This window comes from Mauremys mutica, chromosome 7, assembly GCF_020497125.1.
Source record: "Mauremys mutica isolate MM-2020 ecotype Southern chromosome 7, ASM2049712v1, whole genome shotgun sequence".
NCBI classification, from domain to species: Eukaryota; Metazoa; Chordata; order Testudines; family Geoemydidae; genus Mauremys; species Mauremys mutica.
In genome coordinates, this window is record NC_059078.1 from 18,485,783 (window position 1) to 18,513,590 (window position 27,808).

At 49.7% G+C, this 27,808-nt stretch overlaps 1 protein-coding gene across 1 annotated transcript in view; it reads right to left on the reverse strand.

The window, feature by feature from the left end:
• Positions 1-27,808, reverse strand: part of PLXND1 (plexin D1) — a 137,041-nt gene that overhangs the window by 60,343 nt on the left and 48,890 nt on the right. Inside the window, exons 9-14 of the mRNA XM_045023825.1 lie at positions 18,095-18,199; positions 14,928-15,017; positions 13,537-13,630; positions 3,650-3,813; positions 1,344-1,495; positions 5-104 (exon numbers count right to left, since the gene is read on the reverse strand). Coding sequence (XP_044879760.1) covers positions 5-104; positions 1,344-1,495; positions 3,650-3,813; positions 13,537-13,630; positions 14,928-15,017; positions 18,095-18,199 — 705 coding nt within the window. The remainder of the gene's footprint in view (positions 1-4; positions 105-1,343; positions 1,496-3,649; positions 3,814-13,536; positions 13,631-14,927; positions 15,018-18,094; positions 18,200-27,808) is intronic.

The following is a 27,808-nucleotide window of genomic DNA, read 5'->3' on the forward strand; positions in this document are numbered from 1 at the left end:
TTACAACATAGGAGTATCGCTCCTTTGATTTCCCTTCCCTGCTCACGTTAACAGTCACTACATCGGAAAATATAAAGGGAGCTTCTCCAGTCTGGCATACAATCCTGCAGAAGAGAGAGAGATGGAAAAAGAGAGGAGGTCAGAACAGAGCAAGAGCAGAGCTAAGTAAGACTGAGCTTTCCCTTGCAGTGCACCATCATTGCATTATATGCAGCTCCAGTGGGCCTAGTAATGGTGGCAGTGCTAGCACAGACCAGCCACCTGCATTTTTACCACCACATTGTCTACAGGTGCTTTGAGGAGGGTAAGGCAACACTGGCAAAGAATGTCTGCATGCTGTTTACACTGCAGCTGCCATTGCGCTGCCCCCACAATAGTTCTGCAGAGGGATATTTCAAGGAAAAGCTCAGTGGAGACACAGCCAAAGGCTCAACAAACAATACTGGTCTCACAGATATATGTGGCCTTGTACAGGGATCCCTAAAAGACACTGTTATTTAGCCAGTACCTGCTCTCGCTTTCAGCTGCATAGCAGAGCATGGGCTGAGCTTCTTACTAGCAGGGTCTAGCTACTCCAGCATGAGGGGCAAAATCTAATTCTTTGTCAAGCAGGCATGGAGTTGTTGGTGCCAGGAGACTCTGCCTCAGAGCATAGGCATTCTGGACTGTCTGACCTTGGTTCATAGTCTAATATAACCATCTCTGTGGGAAACTGGCTGGGGGAAGGGGGGTTTTGAGGCTTTTGTGGAGATTCTCACTCCCAAGGAGGCTGGAGACAATCACCTCAGCTTTCCTCTCAAGCCTGTCTGGAAGTGATAATGGGGAAGGCTAGAAAATAATGAAGTGAGACAGTACTGATGTGACGCGTAATGAAGGCGAAAGGGTTGACAGCTCGGAGGAGCAAAGTTCTACATTCAGTCTCTGAACAGGTTCTCCACAGGCAGCAGCTGTGCACATGTCCCCCACACTGTCCCACCAAGGGGACTCAGCCCTTCTCTGGGAGTCTCCTTGGCCCATTCAGTCTTTGATGGAGACTACTAAGGAGTGGCCAGTTAGTGCCTATTGTACGGGTGGGGTTGTGTGTCATGTAGACACCGGGAAGCAAAACTGAGACCCCCCCACCAAATTTGTCTCATTAGGTTGAAAAGCAGCTCAATGCTGGTAACTATCAGTCCCCAGTGGGTGCATGCATGCATAACTGAATGGGTCACTATCAACGTCACCCAGCCAGCCATTTCCCCATCACAGGGGCGGGGGGGAATTGGCTAACTGAAAAAGGGAAAAAATAAACAATCCTTAAGCACAGTCTCCTGCTTTTCTGTGGCTCAGCCTGAGTTACTCACGCCTCAGAGACCATGTATCTGTCCCAGAGTGGTGCACATCTCACGCTCCCTATCTTGACAGCATTAACGACATCACTGAACCTACGGCCCAGGTTCCTTCCTCTTATTGTGAGCAGAGTTCCTCCTTCCAGGGGCCCGCTCAGGGGCTCAATCTGCCAAGGAGACAAAGGAAAAGGGGAATGGGTTAAAACAGAACTGTAGAAAAACCTTTTTGATTTGATTCCCAAGTAATGTCTAGTTCCTCTGTGTGTGTATATATGCGTGTGCGTACACTCCGTTTAATCTGATTCTGTCCTGCTTCTCATGCTCCAGCTTCACATGCATAGGAGCATGAGAGGCACCTCTTGGCGTGCTCTTCCTGCAGGAGCTTTGTCAACAAAAAGGCCTTACAATTCTTGGGTGACTCTGGTGCCCTCTGTGGGCACAGAGATTGCTGCATCTGCCATTGAACATACAGCCACCTCTGGAGAGAAACACAGCAAATCTGCACAACGATTTAGGAGACAGAGTGGCGCAGCAGAATCTTCTGAGACTGTTAGTTCTTTGGGGCAAGGACTATCACTTCATTATGTGTGTGGACAGTGCCTAGCACAATGGGGTTCTGACCTTTGAATGGAGGCCTCTAAGCTCAATAAATAAACAAACAAATAAATAACGAGTTGAACATTTGCCAGGGCACAAGTACTCCTCCCCTAATATCGTGCTGGGGCACTGATCCCTTGAATGAGTCAGAGAGCAGGCTGCCTCCTACTGAATTACTTTGTTACTTTGTCGCATCTGAATATTACACCCTGCTTAGTTGGGATGGGACCATTGCAAACAGCGCAAATGCTGCAGGCTGTCATGCCATTTTACTGCATATCCATGGGAGATTTGCTATGTTACTGTTTTGCAGTGGGCCACTTGGCTGTTTGATTTCGTTATTTATCTGGTCTAGTTAAATATGCTGCCCTTAGAAAAGGCCCTTTACATTTAACAAACTTATCAACAAATAAAGCCAGCAAAAGCTGCCTAGTAACATCAGCCTTTCTCAGAGTGTATCTGGAGAGGTTGCAGCTTGCCATTCACTGTAGCTGCTGCCAACACAACATGACGTAAGCCAGGGGGTGGAAGGTCAAGAACGGAGGCTCCTTCTTCCGCCAAGCTGGTTACAGCTGATAATGTTCCACTACTATGCTCGGTGCCCCTTCCCTATACAGTTGTTCTCCTTCTCCTGAGGATGACTCTGTAAACACTACCGCAAAGCTGGCATGTTTCTCTGATGGAGGATTTAGATTCAATGCCCAGTGTCTGCTAAGGAAATAGCATCACAATCCTGTGACATCCTGAAACCTGAATTCTTGTGGTTTGCTTCCATTATTTTTTTGGCAAGGAGCTGATAATATTTTATATGCAGGCGGGGGGAGGCTCATCAGAGAACATTCCCTTCCCACTGTTGGGCATGTGAGAGTGACAAGATGGAATTGGCTACAGGAAACACAAAATACATACACACAATGTTACAGCACTCAGCCTCTGAGTGGATAGCGGTATGCTCATCCCTGCTTTGGTGGATTCATTAGCTGTTTTTCATAGGATCTTTGCTCTCCAGATTTTTGCCCATTCCCATGAAGTTGATCCTGGTATTTCCCGAATACACACTCTTCTCTGGGACTCTGCATCTAGAGTGGAAGCTGGTGGCTAGTCCCCTATCTCTAATCAAAACCCAGGATTCCAGAACATCCCAGGACAGTGGGAAAATTGAATCCAGATCTAGACTTTGGACTATGTCTAAAACACACTGACATAAAGTTCACTGAGACACTGTGAACCTCACTATAGCTTCAGGGCATGTCTGGATGGAGTTTTGGGTGCAGGTTATTATTTTATCTGTACCCATTCTAATGTCTATTCCTAGCTAATGAATCTTCTGATTGATTCTGAAAAATCACTCAGCATGAATCCATTTGATTTTCCCATCTCCCCAAAACAACACATGGCCTTGGAGAGTCTGACAAGCTCTGTTTTTCCCACTAGAGTGAACCCGATTGGATCCTATCGTACCTAGATATCATTTGCAGCGAGTCTGGAGTTTTCAGGTGAATGGGCAGCATAACAAATTGGTGAACAGAATGGTGCCAGTCTTGAGCTTGTCTTGCACCAAGGATAAAAGAGGATTTCTCAGTTGTCCTGACTGAATGACTGGTAGTAGATGCTATACTTGTGACCCTCTCCTTGGTTTTGAAACTCAGGGCTGTGTTGTTTGTTATATTATATGGAGTGATGCTGACCAACAGAATGCGCTCTCTGCTGCATTCAAGTCTTACCTTCCTAATCTCCGGAGCAGGACAAATGACTGGGATCTGTGGGGATTCAGTGTTTAGTCTGCAAATGGAGCTGCTCTCACTCCAGATGCATCGGTGCCCCATGTCCTCTCTCCCCAGGCACTGAGAACAGTCTGTGCTTCCAGTGGCACAGTTATAGACCTCCACTAAACCACAGGAGACAAAAGAGAGTGTGAGTTCCCAAGCCTGGGTCTTTCATGACTGTGCTTAGCTTTATACAATCAAACACCAAACCAAATATCTATATTAAGCCATAGAGCATATGAAATCCAACAGGCAAGGAGGACGGTTTGCACATAGAGCAAGCTGAAGGGGTCTTGGCTGCGATCCTAAGGATTTCCCAGAAGTACTGGGCACTCATTCCCACTACAATATGATTTAGCATTAAAAAAACAACCCTTTTGTCAGTTTATATTACATTTTTCTAATTCTCAGTATCCACATGGGAAGCAGCTCGGCACAGCTGACTCCATCCTGTTGCAAAGCAATCATATTGCTTCCATTTTCTGTGACAAAAATCTAATAGTTACAATGCTCTGTACAATGTTTACACTCCCCTTCCTTCCCTTTAGCAGCTATGAGCTCTCTTGACTCACTGCTCCCATTAGGTCTGCTTGTCTCTGCTTCCTAATGATTTTCCTACAGTGCTTTCACCTCTTTATTACCTGATGCCTGGGTTACATAACCTTCTCAACCCTCAGGCCCTTAGTTGTTGAAATGTGAATCAACAGTTAGACATGTTCAGGAAAAGACGGTTACTCACCGTTGTAACTGTTGTTCTTCGAGATGTGTTGCTCCTATCCATTCCAGTTAGGTGTGCGCGCCGCGCGTGCACGGCTCTTCGGAACATTTTTACCCTAGCAACTCCAGCGGGTCAGCTGGGCGCCCCCTGGAGTGGCACTGCTATAGCGCTAGATATATACCCCAGCCGACCCGTCCGCTCCTCAGTTCCTTCTTGCCGGCTACTCCGACAGTGGGGAAGGAGGGCGGGTCTGGAATGGATAGGAGCAACACATCTCGAAGAACAACAGTTACAACGGTGAGTAACCGTCTTTTCTTCTTCGAGTGATTGCTCCTATGCATTCCAGTTAGGTGATTCCCAAGCCTTATCTAGGCGGTGGGGTCGGAGTGAGACGTGGCAGAGTGTAAGACTGCTGAGCCGAATGCTGCATCGTCTCTAGATTGTTGCACCAACGCGTAGTGGGAAGCGAAGGTGTGGACAGAAGACCAGGTGGCCGCTCTACAGATGTCCTGGATGGGGACGTGGGCCAGGAAGGCGGCAGACGAGGCTTGCGCTCTCGCAGAGTGAGCCGTGAGGCGGCTAGCTGGCACACGAGCAAGCTCGTAACATGTCCGGATACATGATGTCACCCAGGAGGAGATCCTCTGAGAGGAGACCGGCTTGCCTTTCATGCGATCAGCAACCGCTATGAATAGCTGGGGCGAACGCCGGAAGGGCTTCGTCCGCTCTATGTAAAATGCGAGGGCCCTGCGGACGTCGAGGGTGTGAAGCTGTTGTTCACGACTTCAGGTGTGCGGCTTCGGGAAAAAGACCGGGAGGAAAATGTCCTGGTTTAAGTGGAAGGCCGGGTGTGGTTGGAGCTGCACCTTGTCTCCGTGGAAGATGGTATACGGTGGACCAACCGTTAGGGCACGAAGCTCGGAAACCCGTCTCGCTGAAGTTATAGCGACGAGGAAAGCTGTCTTCCATGACAGGTAGAGCAGGGAGCACGTGGCCAAGGGCTCGAAGGGGGCTCCCATAAGCTTGGCTAGAACCAGGTTCAAATCCCAGGACGGGGTAGGCCGCCGTATCGGCGGGTACAAGCGGTCTAGACCCTTAAGGAAGCGGGAAACCATCTGGTTGGAAAAGATGGATCGTTCTCCTACGGCCGGTCAAAAGGCGGACACGGCAGCCAGGTGTACCTTCAAGGAGGAGACCGCGAGACCTTGTTCCTTAAGGGACCAGAGGTAGTCCAGGATCGTAGGAATAGGGACCACGAAAGGATTAAGGCCTTTCTGATCGCACCAGAGTGCGAAATGCTTCCATTTTGCGAGGTAGGTTGAGCGCGTGGAAGGCTTCCTGCTTTCCATCAGGACTTGCTGCACTGCCGCCGAACAGTCACGCTCCGCGTGGATTAACCACGCAGGTACCAAGCTGTAAGATGGAGGGACTGTAGGTCCGGGTGGCGGAGCCTGCCGAAGTCCTGCGTTATCAGGTCCGGCCATAATGGGAAGGGAATGGGATCCCGTACGGAGAGCTCGAGCAGCAGAGTGTACCAGTGCTGTCTCGGCCAGGCCGGAGCGACGAGTATGAGGCGGGCCCTGTCCCTCCGAAGCTTGAGTAGCACCCGATGTACGAGGGGGAACGGAGGGAAGGCATATAGTAGGTGATCCGTCCAGGAGCAGAGGAATGCGTCCGATAGGGAGCCTCGGGAGCGACCCTGGTAAGAACAGAACTGGTAGCATTTCCTGTTCTCTTTGGAGGCAAACAGGTCTATCTGGGGAAACCCACTTTTGGAAAATTGTGTGCACCACATCTGGACGAAGGGACCACTCGTGGGAGAGGAACGACCTGCTGAGATGGTCGGCCAGCGTGTTCTGCACTCCTGGAAGAAAGGACGCTACCAGGTGAATCGAGTGTGTTATGCAGAAGTCCCAAAGGAGCATTGCTTCCGTGCAAAGCAGGGAGGAGCGGGCCCCGCCCTGTCTGTTGACGTAAAACATCGCCGTTGTATTGTCCGTGAAAACAGCTACACAGCACCCTTGGAGATGGGGATGGAAGGTTTGACACGCCAAGTGGATCGCCCGCAGCTCCCTGACATTGATGTGGAGGGAGAGCTCTTGGGGCGACCAGAGACCTTGGGTGTGTAGGTCGCCGAGGTGTGCCCCCCACCCCAAAGCCGAGGCATCTGTGGTCAGGGTGATCGACGGGGGATGAGGGTGGAATGGGACTCCGGCACACACGACATCTGGGTCCAGCCACCAGATGAGCGAATCGAGGGTCGGTTTCGTGACTGTGACTACCATGTCCATGGGGTCGCGGTGCGGGCGGTACTGCGACGCCAGCCAAGTTTGAAACGTGCAAAGACGCAGCCTTGCGTACATGGTCACGAACGTGCACAACGCCATGTGGCCCAAGAGGCAGAGGCAGGACCGCACCATTGTTGTGGGAAAGGATTGTATGTCCCGGACTAAGGAAACCATAGTCTGATGCCGAGGTCGAGGAAGGCAGGCCCTGGCCAAATTGGAATCCAGGACCGCTCCGATGAACTCCACCCTCTGAGATGGAGCTAAAGTGGACTTCTCGGCATTTATCATAAGCCCTAGGCGCTGAAACAGGGCTAGGATCTCGGCTATTTGACTTGCTACCAGTTGGCGGGATGGTCCGCGGACCAGCCAGTCATCGAGATACGGGTAGATATGTATGTGACGACGGCGGAGGGCTGTGGCAACCACTGCCATGCACTTGGTGAAGACTCTCGGCGCGGTGGAGAGGCCGAAGGGTAGCACCGTAAACTGGTAGTGCATGCTGTTGACGACGAAACGCAGGTAGCGTCGATGAGGAGGATAAATCGCGATATGGAAATACGCGTCCTTCATGTCGAGGGCAGCAAACCAGTCTCCCGGATCCAGGGAAGGAATAATGGTCCCCAGGGTTACCATGCGAAACTTGAGCTTGAGTAGGTATCTGTTGAGCTCTCGGAGGTCTAGTATAGGTCGTAGACCTCCCTTCGCCTTGGAGATTAGAAAATATCGGGAATAAAATCCCCGGCCTCGCATGTCGCTCGGCACCTCCTCTATGGCACCCAAACTCAACAGAGTCTCGACCTCTTGTAGGAGGAATTGCTCGTGAGAGGGGTCCCTGAAGAGGGACGGGGAGGGTGCAAAAGAAACTGAAGGCGGTAACCAAACTCCACCGTACGAAGTACCCAGTTGTCCGTTGTTAGCTGGGACCACGCCGGGAGGAAGTGGGAAAGACGGTTGTAAAATAACGGTGAAGGATCCGGTGACTAGCCTGATGGGCCATCCTCAGGCGTCCCATCAAAATGCTTGCTTAGGCCCTTGAGGGGCTTTGGAGGGCGCTTGGGACTGGTTACGCCGGTTGCCCAATGGTCTACGGCGGTTCATTCTGCCTCTGCGCTCATTATCCGGCCATGGCCTGACCTGATTAAATTGCCGGTACGGCTGCTGCTGGAAGGACCTCCGCTGGGTAGCCGGTGTGTGCATACCCAGGGTGCGGATGGCGATCCGACCATCTTTGAGGGTCTGAATCCTCGAATCCGTTTTTTCGGAAAAGAGGCCCTTGGTGTCGAAAGGGAGGTCTTGCAGAGTATACTGGACCTCGGGCGGCAAGGTGGAGGCCTGCAGCCAGGAGATTCTCCTCATGGTCACCCCTGTGGCTACAGTTCTTGCTCCTGAGTCTGCCGAGTCTAGAGAGGCCTGGAGGGATGACCGGGAGGCTTTCTTGCCCTCCTCAAGAAGGGCTGAGAATTCAGGTCTGGAGTCTGTCGGTAACAGCTCCGTAAACTTGGAAAGCGACACCAGGGTATCGTATGTGTAGCGCCCCAGGAGAGCCAGCTGATTGGCAATCCTTAGCTGGAGGCCACCAGCCGAATAGACCTTTTGGCCCAACAGATCCATCCTGCGCGCTTCCTTTGCTTTTGGCGCTGGAGCTCGTTGTCCATGCTGCTCCCGGTCGTTAACGGACTGCACTACCAAGGAGTCCGGAGGTGTGTGTGTGTATAGATACTCGTATCCGTTGGGGGGAACCGAGTATTTCCTCTTCACCCCTCGAGCGGTAGGAGGGATGGAAGCAGGTGACTGCCACACCGTGTTGGCATTCCTTTGAATGGTCCGAATAAATGGCAAGGCCACCCGCAGCGGGGCCTCCGCTCCAATTATGCGGGTCACCGGGTCATCGTCCTCAGCCACCTCCTCAACAGGGAGGTTAATGGCCTGGGCCACCCGCCGAAGCAGATCCTGGTGGGCCCTCAGGTCAATCGGCGGAGGGCCGGATGCCGATGTTCCCGCCACCGCCTCATCCGGTGAGGAAGACGATGACAGGCCCTGGACCAGGGTTTCCGGCGGGGGCTCGTCCATAGGTTGCGAGGCCTCCGGGTCTGTGGGATGCTCTTCCACCACAGGAGGCGGCAGTTCCTCCAGTAACGGTGAGGGAGGAGGTCTGCTGACCGTGGCTTCCGGCGCCCTGTGGTTGGAAGTCCTGGGCTGCTGAGTGGAGGGGAGCCCCTGAGCCTCGTGATAGGCCCAGGGGGTCCAGAAGCCCCATTGTTGGGGGCCGTAGTCCTGCCCTGGGGGGTCGGCGCGTCGGCCGGCCACACTGCCCGCTTGGGAGGAGACTGAAGGTTGGTGGGAAGGCCACGGGGGGCAGAGGCACTGAGGGACTGTGCCATCGATGCCGCCGGTCTGTCCCTGGACGGTGCCGGGGAACGGTGCCGGTCGTCGCGGTGCCGGGAGCGAGAACGGGACCATCGACCGTGCCGGTGCCGGGAGGTCAACCGCGATCTTGAGTGGCGTCTTCGGGAGCGGCTGCGCCAAGACCGGTACCGGGAGCGGTACCGGGACCCGGACCTTCTACAGTACCGACGGTTGGGCGATCTGGACCGGGATCGTCTCCGGGAGTGCGACCGGTACCGCGATGTGGAGTGGTACCAGGACTGCGACCGGCGCCGAGACGGAGAACGGTACCGGGATTGTGACCGGTGCCGGGATCTGGATCGTCGAGAAGGCGACCGTCTCCGGGATCGGGACCGGGACCTGGAACGCCTTCTATCCCGTCTGTCAGGGGAAGGCGGCCTCATGATGGCCGGTTTGCCCACTGACTGCACAGCCCGCACCGGCGGTGCTGGGGGCTGGAGGCACGGTGCCTCTGTAAGCTCTATGAGCTCTCTCACCGTCGAGAAAGTCTCGGGCGTCGATGGGAGAGGCAGCTCCACCACGGTTTGCACCGGGGAGCACGGAGGTACCAGACTCAATGGCCCTGTCGGTGCCGGAGTCGACGGTATCGCGCATGGCCTATGCGCTGTCGTAGCCGGTGCCGAGGGAGCTGGCGCTGGCGGCTGGACGAGCGGTCCCGACGCAGGAGCCTTGACAGACTTCTGCTGTGGCTTGCGTTTCCCCGATGGCGAGAGGGAACGGTGCCGAGGCGTCGGTGCCGGCTGCCGCTTTTTGAGAGTCTCGGTACCGGACCGGTCGGGAACCGCTGGGGCGCTCCGTGCCGAAGACGACTGTGGAGCTGTTGATGTCGGCACCGCAGGGCTAAGTGCCGACTCCATTAAGAGCTGCTTTAATCTAATGTCCCGCTCTTTCTTTGTTCGCGGCTTGAATGATTTACAAATAGGGCACTTATCTGCGCGATGGGCCTCTCCTAAGCAGCACAGGCAGGAGTCGTGAGGATCCCCAATCGGCATGGGCCGCTGGCAAGCCGAACAGGGCTTAAACCCCGGTGCCTTGGGCATGAGCCTGCACCGGTTCGGGAAAAGAGGGGTTAAGCCCCCCTAATTTCCCTTAATCTACTTAACAACTAACTAAACTAACTATTTTAACTAATTATATACACTAAATACAATAAGAACCAGAGATAAGCTAGGGATGTGGAGGTCAAAGGAGCACTCCACTGTTCCAACGGCCGTCACGGGCGGTAAGAAGGAACTGAGGAGCGGACGGGCCGGCTGGGGTATATATCTAGCGCTATAGCGGCGCCACTCCAGGGGGCGCCCAGCCGACCCGCCGGAGTTGCTAGGGTAAAAATCGTCCGAAGAGCCGTGCACGCACGGCGCGCACATCTGACTGGAATGCATAGGAGCAATCACTCGAAGAAGAAACATTATTTTCACTTCCCCATCCCTTCAAACCCACACGTTTGCAGGAATGTGTAAAACACAGAAATAATCATACTCAGGAATGGCATTTCTCTTGCACTATTCACCGGGGGAGTCTCAAAGAACTTTTTCACACAATTAACAAATCCCCCCAAGCCTTCATATGCAGATCCATCACCCCTTTACAGAAGGGGAAACTGAGGCACCAAAAGGCTACATTTTCAAAAGTGCCCACTGATTTTGAGTTCCTCTGCTTTGCAGCACCCTACTTGAAAGAGGAAGGGCCTGGTTCCAGGGGCATGCATAGCTCTTACTGACTTCAGCTGGAAGTGTGTATGCTCAGCATGTCGCCAAATCAGACCGTGGCTGTCTCAAACTGAACACCCTGAAATGGAGACCTCTAAAATGTATGAACTTTTTTGAAAACATTGGCCCCTGTAAACTGCCTAAAATCACAGAGCAAGTCAGAGGTGAGACAAGAAGAGAATCTAAGAATCTTATCTCCCTGCTCTAACCACTTAATCAAATTGTTGTCAATTTTTTGTCTGGGGTCCAATGCCCTTTCCCAGCTCCCCACATAATGCAATAATCCACCTATGCTTAAGGTATTGAGTCTTCACAATTATGCATGAAAATCTCCTATTTTCCATGCAAGAATTGCTGGTTTAGCTCCCTGGGGGTGTGTTACACTGGGTACTATTAATACTCAGGTAATGGGCTTACACGTGCTTTGATATTTTCAGAGACTGAAACATGGTTTAGAATAAAGACTGATAAAGCAAGGTAGGGAAAACCAGCGAGAGTGGGGAAAATCAAAAGTAGCTTGACCTAGGCCAATAGAGGAGTTATACTGTTGTATAACTGGCCCATACATTTTCAAATGTACCAATCTGACTAAGGCAGAGTGGGACCAGAGAAGTTGGTAGAGAGGTTGATTCAAGTTATGCAAACTTGAATCCAAACTTCGGCCACATAAACTAACCTCTCCTCCATGCAACTATGCGTGTGGATTCAATGCTTGTCACGGAGTGTGGAGGAGTCCGGGCCCTGCAACCCCCACTTCCTGCTATTCACCGTGACTCTCAGCCAGCCAGTAAAACAGAAGGTTTATTAGACAACAGTGACACAGTCCCAAGCAGGGCTTGTAGGTACAACCAGGACCCCTCAGTCAGGTCCCTCTGGGGGGCAAGGATCTTAGCCCCCAGACTTGGGGTTCCCTGCCTCTTCCCAGACAGCCCAAAACTGAAACTAAAAACCTCTCCAGCAGCCTCTCTTCCTTTATCCAGCTTCCCGGGCAAAGGTGTTGACTCTCCCCTCCCCCCGCCCCTTCCTGGCTCAGGTTACAGGCTCAGGTCCTGTCCCTCACCTAAAGTCATCCCCTGCTCTCCCATCCCCCATGCAGACAGCCCCAGTAAAACTAGACCACATTCCCAGGTCAGTCCGCCCCGCTCCCTACTGCGTCACATCGCTCTTTGATGGACTCTATGATTTTAGAGGCTACAGGTGTTCCCCTCTCTGTCTTTTCTGATCCCAACTTATCTTGAGACTCAAGTATCCTCTATTATGAAGAGAAGTGACCCCAGCCCAGTGCCCCTTTCCCTCTGCTATTCACCACCTAGATTAGATCAAGAAATCAAAGTGCCTTCATCCTGATCCCCTCCAGCAGTACTTCTCTGCCCCTGGGAACCTCTCACTCAATGTTTTCCCCACTGCCTGATTCCCTTGCAAGATGCCTCCTTCCACCCTGCCATACCCTACCAGAAAACCTGTCTGTCTGGGCTTATAATAGATGTGCTTCAGTGTTTCTCAGCCTAGTCAGGATCTTCTCACTATAGCTCATGCTAACGGCCTGATTCTCCTCTCACACCAATGTAAATTAGAAGTAACTCTAATGAAGTCATTGGAGTCACAATGATGTAAAGCTGGTGTAAGTGAGAGGAGAACCATAGATGCTACATGCAGGTTTAGCTGGAGAGTTCAAAGCATGGCAAAGGCAGAGAGGCAGGACAGAAGAGGCGGTCAGCATGTGAACATTAAGGCTTGGCAGGCCAGTCTACTGAGCTTGTTCTGCACTAATCTAGGGGCCTGTCTACATATGGGGTAATGCACACTGCTGGGGGACGTGTGATTTCTAAAACGCACTAACCAGGCTGTGCATTAATTGGCCCATGCAGACCCTGCAGGTACATGCTAAAAGCTCCTTAGTGTGCTTTAACATAATCCTGTTTCAGTGCTACACTAAAGCTCTCTAGGGAACTTTTAGTGCACACCAGCAGGGTCTACATGGACCAATTAATGTGCAACATGTTAGTGCACTTTAGAAACCAGACCCCTGTGGCGCACATTACACCACCAAGTAGACAAGCTGCTACAGTAGGGCTCCACTACTCCCCCACTGCTTTGGGTGCGCTTTTAATCTTACTTCTTTGCTCCTTGTTTAGTTTGCTGATGCAGCAAGGAGCTTTTCAAAGAACCCTTGTATTTTTCCCAGAGATGCAGCGTGGGCCTGGGGGAATTATGTTTATACATTCTATTCCTTCTCAAGATTTTTTTAAAAGTGAATTTTTAAAATGCATTAAATGTTGATCCCAGTTCCCATAAAAGCTTCTGCAAGGGCCCTCCCCTATCTATGCTTATCTCCTTTGAGCTAAATTCCTTCACTGACCCTGGGAGACACTTCACATTTTCTGTTGAGATCTATTATTTCAGAATGTTCTGTTCTATACACTACTGACAAGCAAGCAGTCTAAACTGGGGTGTTAGCCTGAGGGTGATCTGTGTCTGTGTGCAAGATTTATGTCTATGGCTTTGTATGCATGTTTGTCTGGGGGGTGTAAATGTATCTGACATGTGGTCTGTGTGCACACATGCTCATGTATGTTAAGCTGTGTGTATAAGATTTGTGTGAGTTGTGTGCATGCATCTGATACTTAGAACACTCTCTCTCATGACTCTAGTGTTTTGTTAGTTTTCTAGGAGCCTTTAACCTAACCAAATTAAAGCAGAGTGAAAAATATCTTCAGCCCAAACCTGTCATCATCTGTGGACTGTCAATGAATCTGCCTGGCTTATCCTTCAGCTGAAGGTTTACCGGGAAGATATGGCTTTTTTCTGATGTGTGGAGCTGCATGAAGAAAGAAATGAACATGTTCTAATGAAATTTACTAAAATAGCAGATTACCCCCTACACACACACACACACACACACACACACACACGAGATAACTAACATCCTTCATTATAACAGTGCTCATATACTTTATAGCATTGTTTCTCAGAATGAAAGGCTCCAATCTTTAATAGAGGAAGCAGGGAAAAAGGAAAGGAGGGGTATTTTTTCTGTCCTCCTTAATTATTTTCACGGAGACCTCAGCAAAAGCAGAACCATCCATTATGGAGGTATTATTTAACACAGGGGCCTGTATCTGCTGATCTCTATGTGGAAATGAGCAAGAAAATGTAGCAGTCTGCCCTGTCTACATATTTTAAAATGTTCCACCAAAATATATGACTAAGGGAAAAGTTTTCCCTCAACCTTTTTTTTTAAATGTTTCTGTCAGAACCCTGTTCTGCAGGGGTAGCACCCAACTCTACAGTGACACTACGGGAACTTGAATATTTTGGAGACATTACTAACGGATACTGAGATCAATGTATGTAAATAAGGGATTATTCTTCAGGCGACAGCTACAGCATCTTTTTCTTCATGGTTATTATAAATTCCCCACCATCCCCATAGCTGATACAGTCTCTCCACAAATCTCTGACATATGTTCAGCGGATACAGGGCAGAAGCCTGCTCCCACTGAGGCTAAGGGGATTTTTGCCATGGACTGCAGTGGCGGCATGATTAGGCCTTGTAAAGGCTCAATTCTGCAAGATGTTGAGGGTCCTCATCTCACACTGACACCAACAGGAGTTGAGGGGATTCAGCACCTTGCAAGATTGAGCCCCAAGTGACAGAATGCTCTTTCCTGCAATACTGAGCATTGCCTATGGGCAGATTAGAAGCAACAGGATTAGATGAACCCTGTAATAGGAACTCTCTAAACGAGGCCAGTGAAGTGTATTGGGACATGCTGGGAACTAATGTACTAAAGCTGAGACTGGGTGGGGTGAGAGCTGGTAGACAGTCCCATGGGATAAGGCAGAGAAGACAGGAAGCAGAATGCCTGTGACTCTGGAATGCTCTCCCCAGCTATCAGCATATGCAAAGAGCACTCTGGGGCATCTTTCTGGCAATGCTAAAAGCCGCTTTGTTTCCTTTCCAGTTCCGCATTGTTTGCGGCCGGGGGGGGGAGTGGGGAGTGTTTTATTTGTTGTATGTTAGGGAGCTGGAGGGATGAGATGGGCCCTATCCAAATGCCCCTGTTTGGAACAAAACCCAGACTGCCTTGCAGACCCTCTGCCCAGATACTTACCAGGACACCGCTGCACTGAACGGTGGAGGTGTTCACCCATCTGGCTTCAAACATCCTGTCAGTTCCAAAATGACATTCCAAAACAGTATCCTAAAAGCAAGAGAAGAGAGGAGAGAGCTTTTGCAGCAATATTCTTTTCTATTTTTTCCACCAGAATCAGAGATGAAAGGAGCTGCAGGGCTTGATTCTGACCTCTTTCTTCCGTGAACATCAGAAGTAACTCTATAGATCAGTGGAGTTACCAATGGGATAACTTAGTCAGAGATTGGAATAGGACCCAAGGGTTTGAATTTGGGGATTACAGATCCTGATTAACCCTGGTTAGTCATAAATAACAAAGGGAGTAACCGCTTAATCGCCACCATGTTAAAAATCACACGAGGGACAGATCCCGGCCCTTGTCTGCTACAGGAAAGCTGCTCTGGCAGGACAACTGAAGATTTCCCTTGGAGTGAGGGAATCCACGGCTTGAGTAGGGGTGGGAGGTGGCATAGCCAAAGTGTATAGTACCCTGGAGATCCTCAGCCAGCACAGTGACTTGTAGGGGGCTTTTATAAGGGTGGAATTTAGAGTTGCTCTGAGGCTGCTCTAAGTAACAGCAAGAGCCAAACTGGTCTCTAGCTGTCTTGGTTAAGATGAACTGTAATGTGGCCAGTCATCTGGGCTTAAAGCCACTTTTGTCCCCCTAGTGCAGGGTTTCTCAAACAGGGGTCGCCGCTTCTGTAGGGAAAGCCCCTGGCGGGCCGGGCCGGTGTGTTTACCTGCCCCGTTCGCAGGTCCAGCCGATCGCGGCTCCCACTGGCCGCAGATCGCTGCTCCGGGCCAATGGGAGTTGCTGGAAGCGGCGGCCAGTACGTCCCTCGGCCTCCGCCGCTTCCAGCAGCTCCTGCGACCCCTGTTTGAGAATCCCTGCCCTCGTGTCAACTGTGCTGAGCAGAGCTATGGTATAGTTAAGGATCTGGCACACAGTATTTTTCAAAAATAAATTTCCCTACACTATGTTACTAATAACAGCAGAGACCAAATTCTGCTCCCGGTCTTCCTAGTATACACATCCTGTGTGAATAAATCCCGTCTCCGAGGCTCACTGCAGCACTTTTAATGAGCACTAAATATACCCTAAAAACCACCGCACAGATTTGATATAACAGCCTGAAACGTGAAAGAAGCTCCTGATTCATGGCAGGAGCCAACTGACTCACACATCACACGTGCGGCAGCAAGAGCGAGGCTGAAATCCTTTCACTGTTAATCATTACACCAATCTGTAATGCAGGGATAGGCAACCTATGGCACGTGTGCCAAAGGCAGCACACAAGTTGATTTTCAGTGGCACTCACACTGCCTGGGTCCTGGCCACCAGTCCAGGGGGCTCTGCATTTTAATTTAATTTTAAATGAAGCTTCTTAAACATTTTAAAAACCTTATTTACTTTACATACAACAATAGTTTAGTTATATATTATAGACTTATAGAAAGAGACCTTCTAAAAACGTTAAAATGTATTACTGGCATGCGAAACCTTAAATTAGAGTGAATAAATAAAGACTCGGCACACCACTTCTGAAAGGTTGCCAACCCCTGCTGTAACATATGCTCTTTAAACCGATCCATGCCCTCTCCCTCTTTTGTTAACACATTAGCAGTCTCAATAGCAGCAGCAATGGATCTCACTTCCTGGATCCCCTCTGTGCTGGGAATGATCATGAGTTACTGAGTTTCTCCTGAGAAATGCAGCAGAACTAATCTGCTGCTCCAGGAGGATTTTGCAGACTGGAGGAGTGAGGAAATCAAACTGCAAGGTAGTCGTCTGGGCTGCCCTCTGGGAACTGAGGTGCCTCAGTAACCTTCCTGTTTACTCCACTGCTGATCAGGTTACATGTGCTATGTCTTCCTCTTTAGCCACCTTGTGGCTCCACAGAGGAAGCCGGATTTTCTCCCATTTTGCTGACAATACAGGGGCACATCCTTATTTACAAATGCAAGACCTTAGACAGGAAACTGCAACCAAGTTACAGCTGAGAACAGTTTTCTTTGCTGGTGTAATGTACAGAACAAGGTTTTCCCAAAGCTTTGTTAACATCACAGCCCTACAGCCTGATCCTGCTTGCCTGCTGCCCAAGCCCTTTACGCCTGAAGACATGCCCAAGATCTGCTCATCACGCTGAATAAAAGACAAGATAAGTGGTCACTGGTGTGCACATTTCCCCATTTGGCATCTGCTTTTGTGGTAACTGTATAGATGAATTAGGCCCACAATTGCACATGAAGGTTTGAGAACCTGACCCAAAACAACACAAGACAGTATTCCATAAATACCAGCATTTATTATATTTCCCCACCCCTCTGTTATTTCCTCTGTCCCTTCCTGGCTTCTAAAACACATCCTAGAATGCATCACTCTGTGGCCACTGCTATGATTTGCATTTGCCCCATGCAACCACCTACACGCCAAAGCATTTCACAGAAAGGGACATCATTCTTTTAAAGTAAAGTTAAAATATATTTCTGTGCTGGTCTGGTTAGTGAGGGGCTTTCTGCCTATATTTCTGGACTTAACTTGGTCTTCATGCTAGCTTTCCCTTTTAACAGTGTTTCTTTCTTTTCCAGAAGCAAGGCCCCAGGGATTGCCCAGCGCACTGCTTGGGGAGCATTCCCTTGTGAGAGCCAGGCACCTGCATGCTCACAGGATGGAACATGGAAAACATATCCACCAAAAGTGTGAATTTTATTTCCCCCAAACATTTTGTTCTAGAGGATATTTTACAATGTGCATAAATCCACATACTGCACGCATGCCATGAAAGGTCTGGCATTAACTATAATAGGTCCCTAGAGAACGTCCGTATGCAAGCTGAATTTTCCCTTTGCTTTTTCTATTTCAACCCACCCACCCAGGTGGCTACTTTTCATGAATGTCCTCTGCTAGTACAGCTATCTCTGCATTTAATGAAGGTGGAAATGGGTAAACTGCTTAAGATTAGATTTTAATGGGCGTTAGGTGCCTAAATACCTTTGAGGATCTGGGACTTCACTCCTGTATGGGCAGAAGGTGGCACTCCCTTAGCAGAATCCAGTAGTCTGGTTCTTGGACTTGTTATGTGCCACAATAGGATCACTTGGTTAGCTCATTTGAACCTTTTTGCTTTGCCTACAAATTCAATTACCTTGGAGAAAGCAGCATTAGCCAGTGAGATCATGATGTCCTGAGAAGCCCCTGTGGGCATCGGTTCAAGCGAAGCAGGTACAATCCGTGGACAGTCAGTGGTGCTCTGTAATTTAGAAGACAAGAAAACAAAGAAAGGTTAATGGGAAACTTTGCTGAGAACATGTTGAGCCTTCTTATCACACAGAGACAGAAGGAAACACTGAAAAGTCATGAAAAAGTCCCCTTCAGTCATACCTTAAAGTCAGCCTGAAGCCTACTAAACGAAGTGAAAACACAAGCTGACCCCATGATGTCAGGGAGACTGCATGGCTCGTAGAACTGGGAATGTGACCCTAACCTTTTACCTCTGGGTCACCAGTTTAAGTCCACCCTAAGAAGGTGGTGACCAAAAATCAATACCATCTGATGGCTGTGTGATAATAACAAGATGGTCGCCTCAGTCCAGTTCCCAGCAGACAACTGTCCCCACCACTGTCAGCACTAACTGGCACCCTTGCTGGCGGTCTCAGTCTAAGACCAAATGGGAATGAAAACTGAACAACTTTCTCGCCTTGTCTTGCAATGCTGCTTCACCTTCAGTACCTGTTCAGCGGTTATATAGAGGAATTCAGTCTTCCCGTGACACAGCTGTCAATCTGGGACTCTTCACTTTGCACAGTAAAAAAATTGTTTGTAAATCAAAAGCAAAACCATATGCTCTCACAGGGGCCACTCTGGGGTTGTAACTACAGTCCCATTATTATAGTCACTTAAGTGCTAGAGGAAAGTGCCAGAGGGACACTCAAAAGACACACTGCAATGAACAAAGGCAAAGCTTCCTGCAAGACCCCCTCTTGTCAGCAGAAAGCAAAGTGTCTTGTAAATTGCGGTGCACGTTTCTTTAAGCCCCTGCAGAGATTTCACTTTACAGTGGTCTCTTCTGCACACAGGCATTTCAGAGGTGTGTGTGCACGTGAGAGAGACAGTGTGAGAGTGTGTGTGTGTGTGTGTGAATGAGGGTGGGGGGCTATAGAAGGTTGTAAGAGGCATTAGAGAAGGAGCAGCCAAAGCAGAATCGCTGAATTTAAAGATCCAAGTGAAACTGAAAAATGATTTTTAAAAGACATCCATTCTGTGTCATCCCCCACTTTTCTTCTCACTTGGGTGTGATGGCTCAGAAATTGGTCTGATTCTAAGCCCAGATCTTTATGACAAACCCATCCTGTTCTTTCATGAGATGTAAACTGCACTGCAAACAGCAGCAACAAACTAGGCCAGATTCTTCTCTCCATTACCCCAGGGGACATCCAGAGTAATGCCTTTGACAGTGGAGTCATTGGGGTAAATGACAGCAGAAAATTTGATCTGATATGCAGAATAAATTATAACAAAGGGCATGATTCTCTTCTCACTTACCGTAGTTTTACTCCAGTGTAACTCCACAGACTTCAGTGGAGATATTCCTGATTTACACCACTGTGAAATGAGAATCAGGCTGTATAACACTAAGACACACAGCTGAACATTTTCATATTTCTGGAAGCTCTCTGTGCACTGGGAACTCTTAGCACTTAAAGTGCCTCTCCTGGCTCTTTTAAGAATGGCTTCAGGGTCAATGAATTATCTTAAAGTGTTTGTTTGACTGTGAAAACCCTGTTTCAGTTCTTATCAGGACACTGATCTTAACCAAGCACAGTCAGTGCTGCCTCATCATGAAGATTAAATAACAGAGAGAGACGCAACGGGAGGGGGAGAGAAGTAAAAACAACAAAGAAAAGGGTTTGAGGGAGATTTCAGTCCATAGTCTCCTTGAGTGAAAAGAGTTAAAGCAAATGCAGCCGGGGACTGAAAATTTATGTGAAAGCTCCTATGGTCTTGTGTGTCCTTGCATGTCACAGCAACCAGCTTGGCTTGCCAGATAAATACTCTCACAGGGCTGATTAACTCGTTGTCCCGCAGTCCCTTCTCCTGCTGTTCAACAATGACTGGAAAGGGAACTTTCCAGCTGATTAGCTCATTCGTGGCTGGATCAGGGAGAAGGGCCTGAATTTTTAAAATGCTCCTGTGTGGAGCTGATGTGACATTTTCTTCTCAGCAGCGATGCCACAGGTGCTTGGTTTTTACATAATGTGGAAAGATTTGTAAATGTTTAATTCAGGGTTTTTCAAACTTCATTGCACCATGACACCCTTCTGACAACAAAAATTACTACACAACCCAGAGGCAGTGGGGCCAAAGCCAAAGCTTGAGGGCTTCAGCCCTGGGCCGGGGAGGATGGTCTGTAACCTGAGCCCTGCCAACCAGGACTGAAGCCAAAGCCTGAGCGCCGCCACCCAGGTCTGAAGCCCTCGGGCTTCGGCTTCAGCCCTACGCGGTGGGGCTTGGACTTTGGCTTCAGCCCCAAGCTGAAGCAAGCCTAACACCAGCCCTGGCGGCCCCATTAAAACCCACAGTTTGAGAACCGCTGATTTTAATTATTTCTGCACAGGTTGCAGTTCTGAGGGCGTCATTCTCAGGCCTGAACAGTGCCTGGCTCTGCAAGAAATTCTATTAAAATCAATGGGAACGTGAGTCCCCTAGTTAACAGCAATTCCAGGGGGGCAGAATTAGAGATGTGCCTGAACTGGGCAGAAGATCTAAATCTACTTGAACTCTGGGGAACTAAGGATCCAGATGTGAGCTTGCTGCAGGCCTAGTTCTAGTCTCCATGCAGTTACCCATGTCAGATAGGGTAACACTTCCTCAGCTCCTTTGGTTTTGATACAATAAAAGCGTGGCGGAAGCCAGAGTGTGGGAAAGACTTGGTGAAATCTTCAAGTGTCTTAACAAACCTCAGTGAGTTCCAGGTCCATCACGATAATTTTGTACCTTAATCTAGAAATTAGTGATTCATAAATAAATGATTAATAACTATAATGATAGTCAGACAAGTGTCTTTGTTTTGTTCCCTACCGTTTAGGACAACGATTTACCCTGCGTACCCTTCTGACCATGTTATTCCACTCTCTTTAGATTCCTCCACTGGCTTCCTCTCCTCCACTTCATCAAATTCAAGCTTCTCGTCCTGATCTTCTCGTCCTGTATAATGTCACCTCAGGAATTCTCTGCCTTCATCCCCTGCTCACTCATCATGGCCAACTAGACATCAGCTTGTAAAAAAGGGGTTTGGTTTTGCAAAAAGCAAAAGCAAACCCAGATATGGTTTGGATCTGGGTCCCATTTTATCTTATGCACCAAAATGTCAGAGGTTCTGGCATTGGCATCTCTTAACAATACTTTCCAATCAGTGGCTCATGAGCCTGCAAGGCTGTTGAAAAGCAACCCATAAGAGTGATTTCCTGCTCTCCCTTTCTGAGCAAGTGAAGTACTGGATGGGAACAAACGTGAGGCCTTGTGGAGGCAGGAGACGAATAGACATAAGGACTCAAAGGGAGTCTGTTCCCAAAATATCAATCAAAAGGAAAAAATAAAAAAGATGACCAATTTCTTTCTGGATGTGGTTTGGCAGAGTCACCACTGCTATTCAGCTTCAAATTCATCCCAAGCCACAGAAAACAAAATTATCACTTCTCTGCAAACTAATGCCTACTCTCCTTGTATCAAGAAGCAACTACTGTCATGTCAATGAACAAGTTTCAGTTAGGGTTACCATACGTCTGGATTATCCTGGACATGTCCGGATTTTTGGATTTTAAATAGCCGTCCGGGAGGACTTTGTAAAAAATCTAAAAAGGTCCGGGATTTCCCTCCCAGTGCAGAGTGCAGCGCAGCTGACAGAGCGGCCAGGCCGGATTGAGCCGCTCGCATCGGGGCCTCCAGCAGCCAGAGCCCCTCCCCTGCTCCCCCCTCCCCTGCAACCTCAGTGCGCCGCGCCGGCAGCGCTCTGGGGGGGCGGGGCTGTGCGCTCCGCGGAGGAGCGCTGGAGCATGTCTGCAGCAGCGTGTCTGGCTCCGCGTGGAGCCAGACACGTTGGGCTGAGCAGCATGGTAAGGGGGCTGGGAGGTTGGAGAAGGGGCAGGGGGTCCCGAGTGGCAGTCAGGGGACAGGGAGCAAGGGGGGTTGGATGAGTCGGGGGTTCTGGAGGGGGCCTGTCAGGGGGCAGGGGTGTGGAGAGGAGTTGGGGCTGTGAGGGGACAGGGAGCGGGGGGGTTGGATGGGTCAGGGGCTCCAGGGGGGGCTGTCAGGGGGCAGGGGTGTGGATTGGAGTCGGGACAGTCAGGAGACAGGTAGGGGGTGGGGTTCTAAGGGGGCAGTTAGGGTGGGGGGTCCTCAGGAGGGGGCAGTCAGAGACAAGGAAAAGGGAGGCTTAGATAGGGGTGGGGTCCCGGGGGGCAGTTAGGGACAGGGGTCCCGGAGGGGATGATCAGGGGACAAGGAGCAGGAGGGGTTGGATGGGTTGGGGGTTCTGTGGGGGGCAGTCAGAGGGCAGGAAGTGGGAGGGAGTGGATGGGGCGGGGCTACGCCCCCACCCATGGAGTGTCCTCTTTTTTGAAAGTTCGAATACGGTAACCCTAGTTTCAGTACAATTCTACATTTGTCAGCAAAGCTGCAGGTACCATGCAGTGATTTCTTAGAAAAAAGTCAATCCACTAATGCTATGGTTTTTTTTTTTTTAAATCCTTCTATCCCAGGAATTTCCTTTGGATTTAAGTAGAAATATCCTGTGTACAAATACATGGTGATTATTAAAAACATTAAGGATTAATCTCTTGGTTGCTGATTTTCAATCATCTTCTCTGCACTACTACTGTCATCCACTGCCAGGCCAGTGAAATCAATGGGATATTAGGGTCTACACTGGTACATTCAGGAGTATGTCAGGGTACCTGGTACATTCAGCAGCACAGCAGATGCATTTTACCTGAATGTACCTGGAATATTCAGCACCAATAAGAAGCTCGGAGATGGATGTATCTTTTCCACTTGGGATAACATTTTCAATAGCACCTAAGAGACTTAGGAGCCTATGTCTGACTGACTTTCAGTGAAATGTAGGCTCCTCAGGGCAGATTTTAAAAAGTATTTAAATTGGAGGTAGGTGCTTTTGAAAATCCTACTAGACACCTATCTAGAACGTTAGGTGCCCAAATACCTTTAAATATCTGGCTCTAAGTGCCTAAGTCATTTTTGAAAATCAGATTTAGGTGCTTCTGAAAATTTTACCTTTCATAAATCTTTTAAATTATTGTTACACATTTATACAGCACCTACCATGTCAAGGATGTTTTACAAAAAGGAAATAAGTCTCATTGGTAGGTACTATTATTATTTTCATTTTCCAGGTGGGGAAACTGAATCACAAAGGAAAAAAGTAAGTGACTTGCCCAAGGTCACACAGCAAACCAGTGTCAGAGGAAGGTACAGCTCCCAGGAGGTCTAAATTCTAATCCCTCGCTCTCACCACTGGGCACAGCTTCTTAAATTCTCCATGATTAATCAGCCTTGTGAGCCAATGAAAAGGGCCCATATAATTGAAAAAAAGAGGGCACAGCTTGCAAGCACAGTGTATGTCTTTATTTGCACACACAATTACTGCAACTAGGCACACAAATCAGGTAACTGTGTGTGCAAAATGGCATTTATGTGCATGCAATAGCCGGATATTCATGTGCAATCAAGCACTCAAATGTGGGTACACACTGGCACACAGGGTTTTTTTTGGATGATTTGTCCCTTAATTAAAAGTAAATTCATATCCCTGAAGCATCATTCAAAGATTTGCTCTAAATTTTTCAGTAAGTAACAGCTGTGAACTCAAGAGACTCAGTGATTCTCAGATGCATCCAAATCTGGAGACAAATCCTCAGGGTTCTTACCCAGCTTTTATTCTGTCCCTACTGAGGCAAATCTCCCATTGACTCCAGAGGGAGTTTTGCCTGTGTAAGGACCTCAGGATCTGTCTCATTGAGCTCATCTGATTACTTTAATCCTCAGTGGCTCAGGCAGTTTGTTCCTTTGATAGTCCAAGGATTCTAGAGACTGAAAAGCTGTGAGGTGAGGCTGTGGGCAAGGGGTCACTGAGACTGCTATACTTTTCCTAGAGAAGCAAAATCAAAACGATCAGGCAGTAGGTGTAACATGCTCTGTGAATGATTTTTTCCCTGGAGGAAATGGGAGGGGGGAGCATGAGGCTGGGGCTTTGAGTTTCCCTCCCCTGTGCATTCAGGGCTGTACAATTCAGGCTTTGTGGCGATACAGGGCTGGATTCTGCTCTCATTCCCAGCAAGGCAGTGTGAATCTGGAGAAGTAAATCCACTGAAGCCAACAGAATGACTCTGGATTTACACTGGGAGCAGAATGTGGCCCACAGAAGAGAATTTGCCTGTGAATGAGGGATCGGCTCAGGATGAATACTAACCCAATTTAGCTTATCTCTGGATTCCTTTTGTGACCACAGAAGATTGTCATTCACTGTACGCCCAGGATATATTCTGTGGGACAGTGTATGTGACTGTGTGCTAACTAGGGTGACCAGATGTCCCGATTTTATAGGGACACTCCTGATTTTTGAGTCTTTTTCTTATATAGGGACCTATTACCCCTCACCTCCTGTCCCGATTTTTCACACTTGCTGACTGATCACCCTAGCGCTAACGCAGGCAAGATTATGAACACAATGTAATGGTTCGTTATTTTGGAAGTGACTTGCATCTCTTATTGGGTGGAGAGATGTGCCATGGATCCCTCACTGAGGGTTAATTTTAGAATCACAGGCTGTCTGGCTCTGTTATTTCTAAGGTATCCATCACAGCAGTGACTGAAACTAATTTACAGTCCTTGCACAGGCAAAACTCTCAGGGGTTAAAAACCGAACAAGAGCATCAAGATCCGACTCACAGACATTAGCCATGGAAAAGACTTTGTTGGGTTAAATGTTGTCAACCCCTCCCTGTCAGTGCAGGATTGTTCCCTGGAGTGTTTTGGCCTGTTTATTTTTAAATTCAACCTAGTTATTGTTGAAAAAAGGTCCTTAATATTTTTTTTTTAAAGAAAAGTGGAGTATCAGCTGGCTTGGGGAGCTGAATTCATTTGATGCATATATCAAGAGCCCAATTGTGCCAGCTGCTTGAATGCCCTTGACTGAGAGGTTTTTGTTCATATGCATATTTGGTGGGATCACTGTTTATTCAAATACCTGCATTCACATGGAAAGAAAGATATTCATGAGTGTAATGAATTTCACCATTGATCACCAGTAGGAAAAGAACACAGCGCCTTCAGCACTGGCCCTACTGGTAGCAGTAGAAGACTCATCATCTGTGTAGACCAGCCATTAAAGGGGGACATGATACACTTACCTAGTGGTACAGGAGCAAGAATAAGGCTATGTCTACACCAGTGTTCCCTCTAATTTTTCCCACCTATGTGTGGAATGAATTTTGTTATGTGCACCAATACAGAGGTGACGTGTGACACATGACTTTCATATTGGTGCACATAACAAAATTCAGGTGGTAGGGGTGGGGCCGAGGGGCTCGGAGTGTGGGAGGGGGCCCAGGGCTGGGGGTTGGGATGCGGGGGTGTGAGGGCTCCGGCTGGGGGTCCAGGCTCTGGGGTGGAACCAGGGATGAGGGGCTCAGGGACTCCTCCCAGATCTCTCTCCCTGCAGCAGCACCTTGACTGGTGGGGAGATGTGCCTCTCCCTGCTGCAGCAGCTCCAGGGCTGGGGCCACAAGGTAGGCACCCCTCCCCTGGTCCTGGTAGGTCCAGGCCGGGGCTGGGTTTGGGCCGGAGGAGGGGCGGCATGAGGCCGGGCTGTCGCGGCCACGACTGGGTCCAGGCTGGGCCACCCTGGCAGCGGATGGGGCTGCGCTGGGTTGCGCTGCCCTGGCTGTGGCCGGGCCGCGGTGTCCCAGCTGCGGTGCCCCGGCTGCGGCTGGGGCATCTGGGCCGTGGCAGGTCTGGACTGCAGGAGGAGCTCCCCAGCAGCGGCAGGTAGGGGGCCAGGCTAGGTTGGGGCTAGGCAAGGGGCGCCCCTCCCCTGGCCGCAGGAGGTCCCCAGGAGGATTCCCTGAGAACCTGCGTGGTGCTAAATAGGCTGCTGCGCAGCTTACAGGGAACTTGGGTCTACACTAGAGACCTTCCAGTGGCACAGCTGTACTGATGCAGCTGTGCCGCTGTAAGATCTCTCATGTAGCCACTAGCGTAGCTAGCGGGGTTCAGGGGAAGCAGCCACTTCCCTTCACCACGTTTTCAAAAAGTGGCAGCACGGCCGGAGGAGCCATGGGGGCGGGGGGGCAGGCGCGGAAGCGGCGTCTGCCGGGCCAGCGCTGGCGGCAGCACGGCCGGAGGAGCCCTGGGGGAGGTGGGGCAGGCGTGGCTGGAGGAGCAAGGGGGCTGGCTCCTCGGCCATTGTGCCCCGCGTGGAGCGCACCGAGCGCCGGGAGCAGGCCGGGGACAGGCGGCGGCGCAAGGCGGAAGGTGAGTGGGGGGTCTGGTGCCTTGCACTGGGGGGTCTGGGCAAGGGGCTCCCCGGGGCCGGGCCCGCAGGGCAGGGGCGCAAGCCATGCTGTCTGGACGGGGGGCCCTGGCGCGGTGCAGGAGCCTGGAGCCTCGGGTGTGGGGGACGGGACCCCGCGGGTGGGGCCGGGCAGCACAGCCCGGCGGGGGACACCTGCAGAGTGCACTGGGCAGGAGAGACTCTCCCGGGGACAGGGAGGGTATCCGCATCCCCGGGAAGTCCGCAGGAGTCCTGAGCCGGCCCTGGGGTTAATCTGGTGGGGAAATGGGAGGAGCCAAGGGGGCGTGGCCAGAGGAGCCAAGGGGGCGTGGCCAAGGGGCGCCTTTTTTATGTTTGCTCCCCCTACACTTAAAACCTGGCTACGCCACTGCATGTAGCCGTTCTATGCTGATGGGAGAGTACTCTCCCGTTGACATAATTAAACCACCCCCAATAAGCGGCAGTAGCTATGTCAGTGAGAGAAGCTCTCCCGCCAACTTAGCGCTGTGCACACTACCACTTATACCAGAGAAACTTATGTCTATCAGGGGTATGTTTTTTTCACATCCCTGAGCGACATAAATTTTGCCAACATAAGGGATAGTGTAGACATGGCCTAAGTCACTGTTTACATTTATTTATTTTCCTTTTTAGAAAGCTTCTCTCATCCATAGAGCCCTGCATGGATGCAAAATTTGTATCTGCATCCAATCCACAATCTGCAAAAATGGTCTGGGGATATAAACTGAATATCTGCAGATTTTCAGGACTCTACTCATTCAAACAGCAGTAACAACATCATGTGATTTAGTGACTAGTCCCACACACAGAATAGCAAAGAGTCAAAGGGTCAGATTTTCAAAAGAGCTCAGCATGTTAGGTGCTGAGAACTTTTAAAAATCTGGCCCAAAGTGAATGATTCATGAACAAAGCAGGGGCTACAGATTTATACTGTTCATTTAACAATTACAAAATGCTAAGAGATTTGGAAAATGTTCACAGATGAGTCACAAGCAAAGAAGAAGGTTAAATCTGCAATGAATATTATTCTCAAAGAACGATTTGACTGTCTGTGACTCAACAGATGCATGAAGCCTTTCATACTGTTTTCATATGGAAAGAACTGCATAGGATAAAAAGTTGCAATGTATCGGTCATATCTGCCTTCCTTCTTTAATGAATTACATGAGTTCCAGAGATTTCCACAAAGGGAGGCAGGGTATGAAGGGGCATGAATGGAAAGCAATTAGATCTCTGAGGTCAAGTCTGGAAGAGAGAATGGAAAGTCTAATA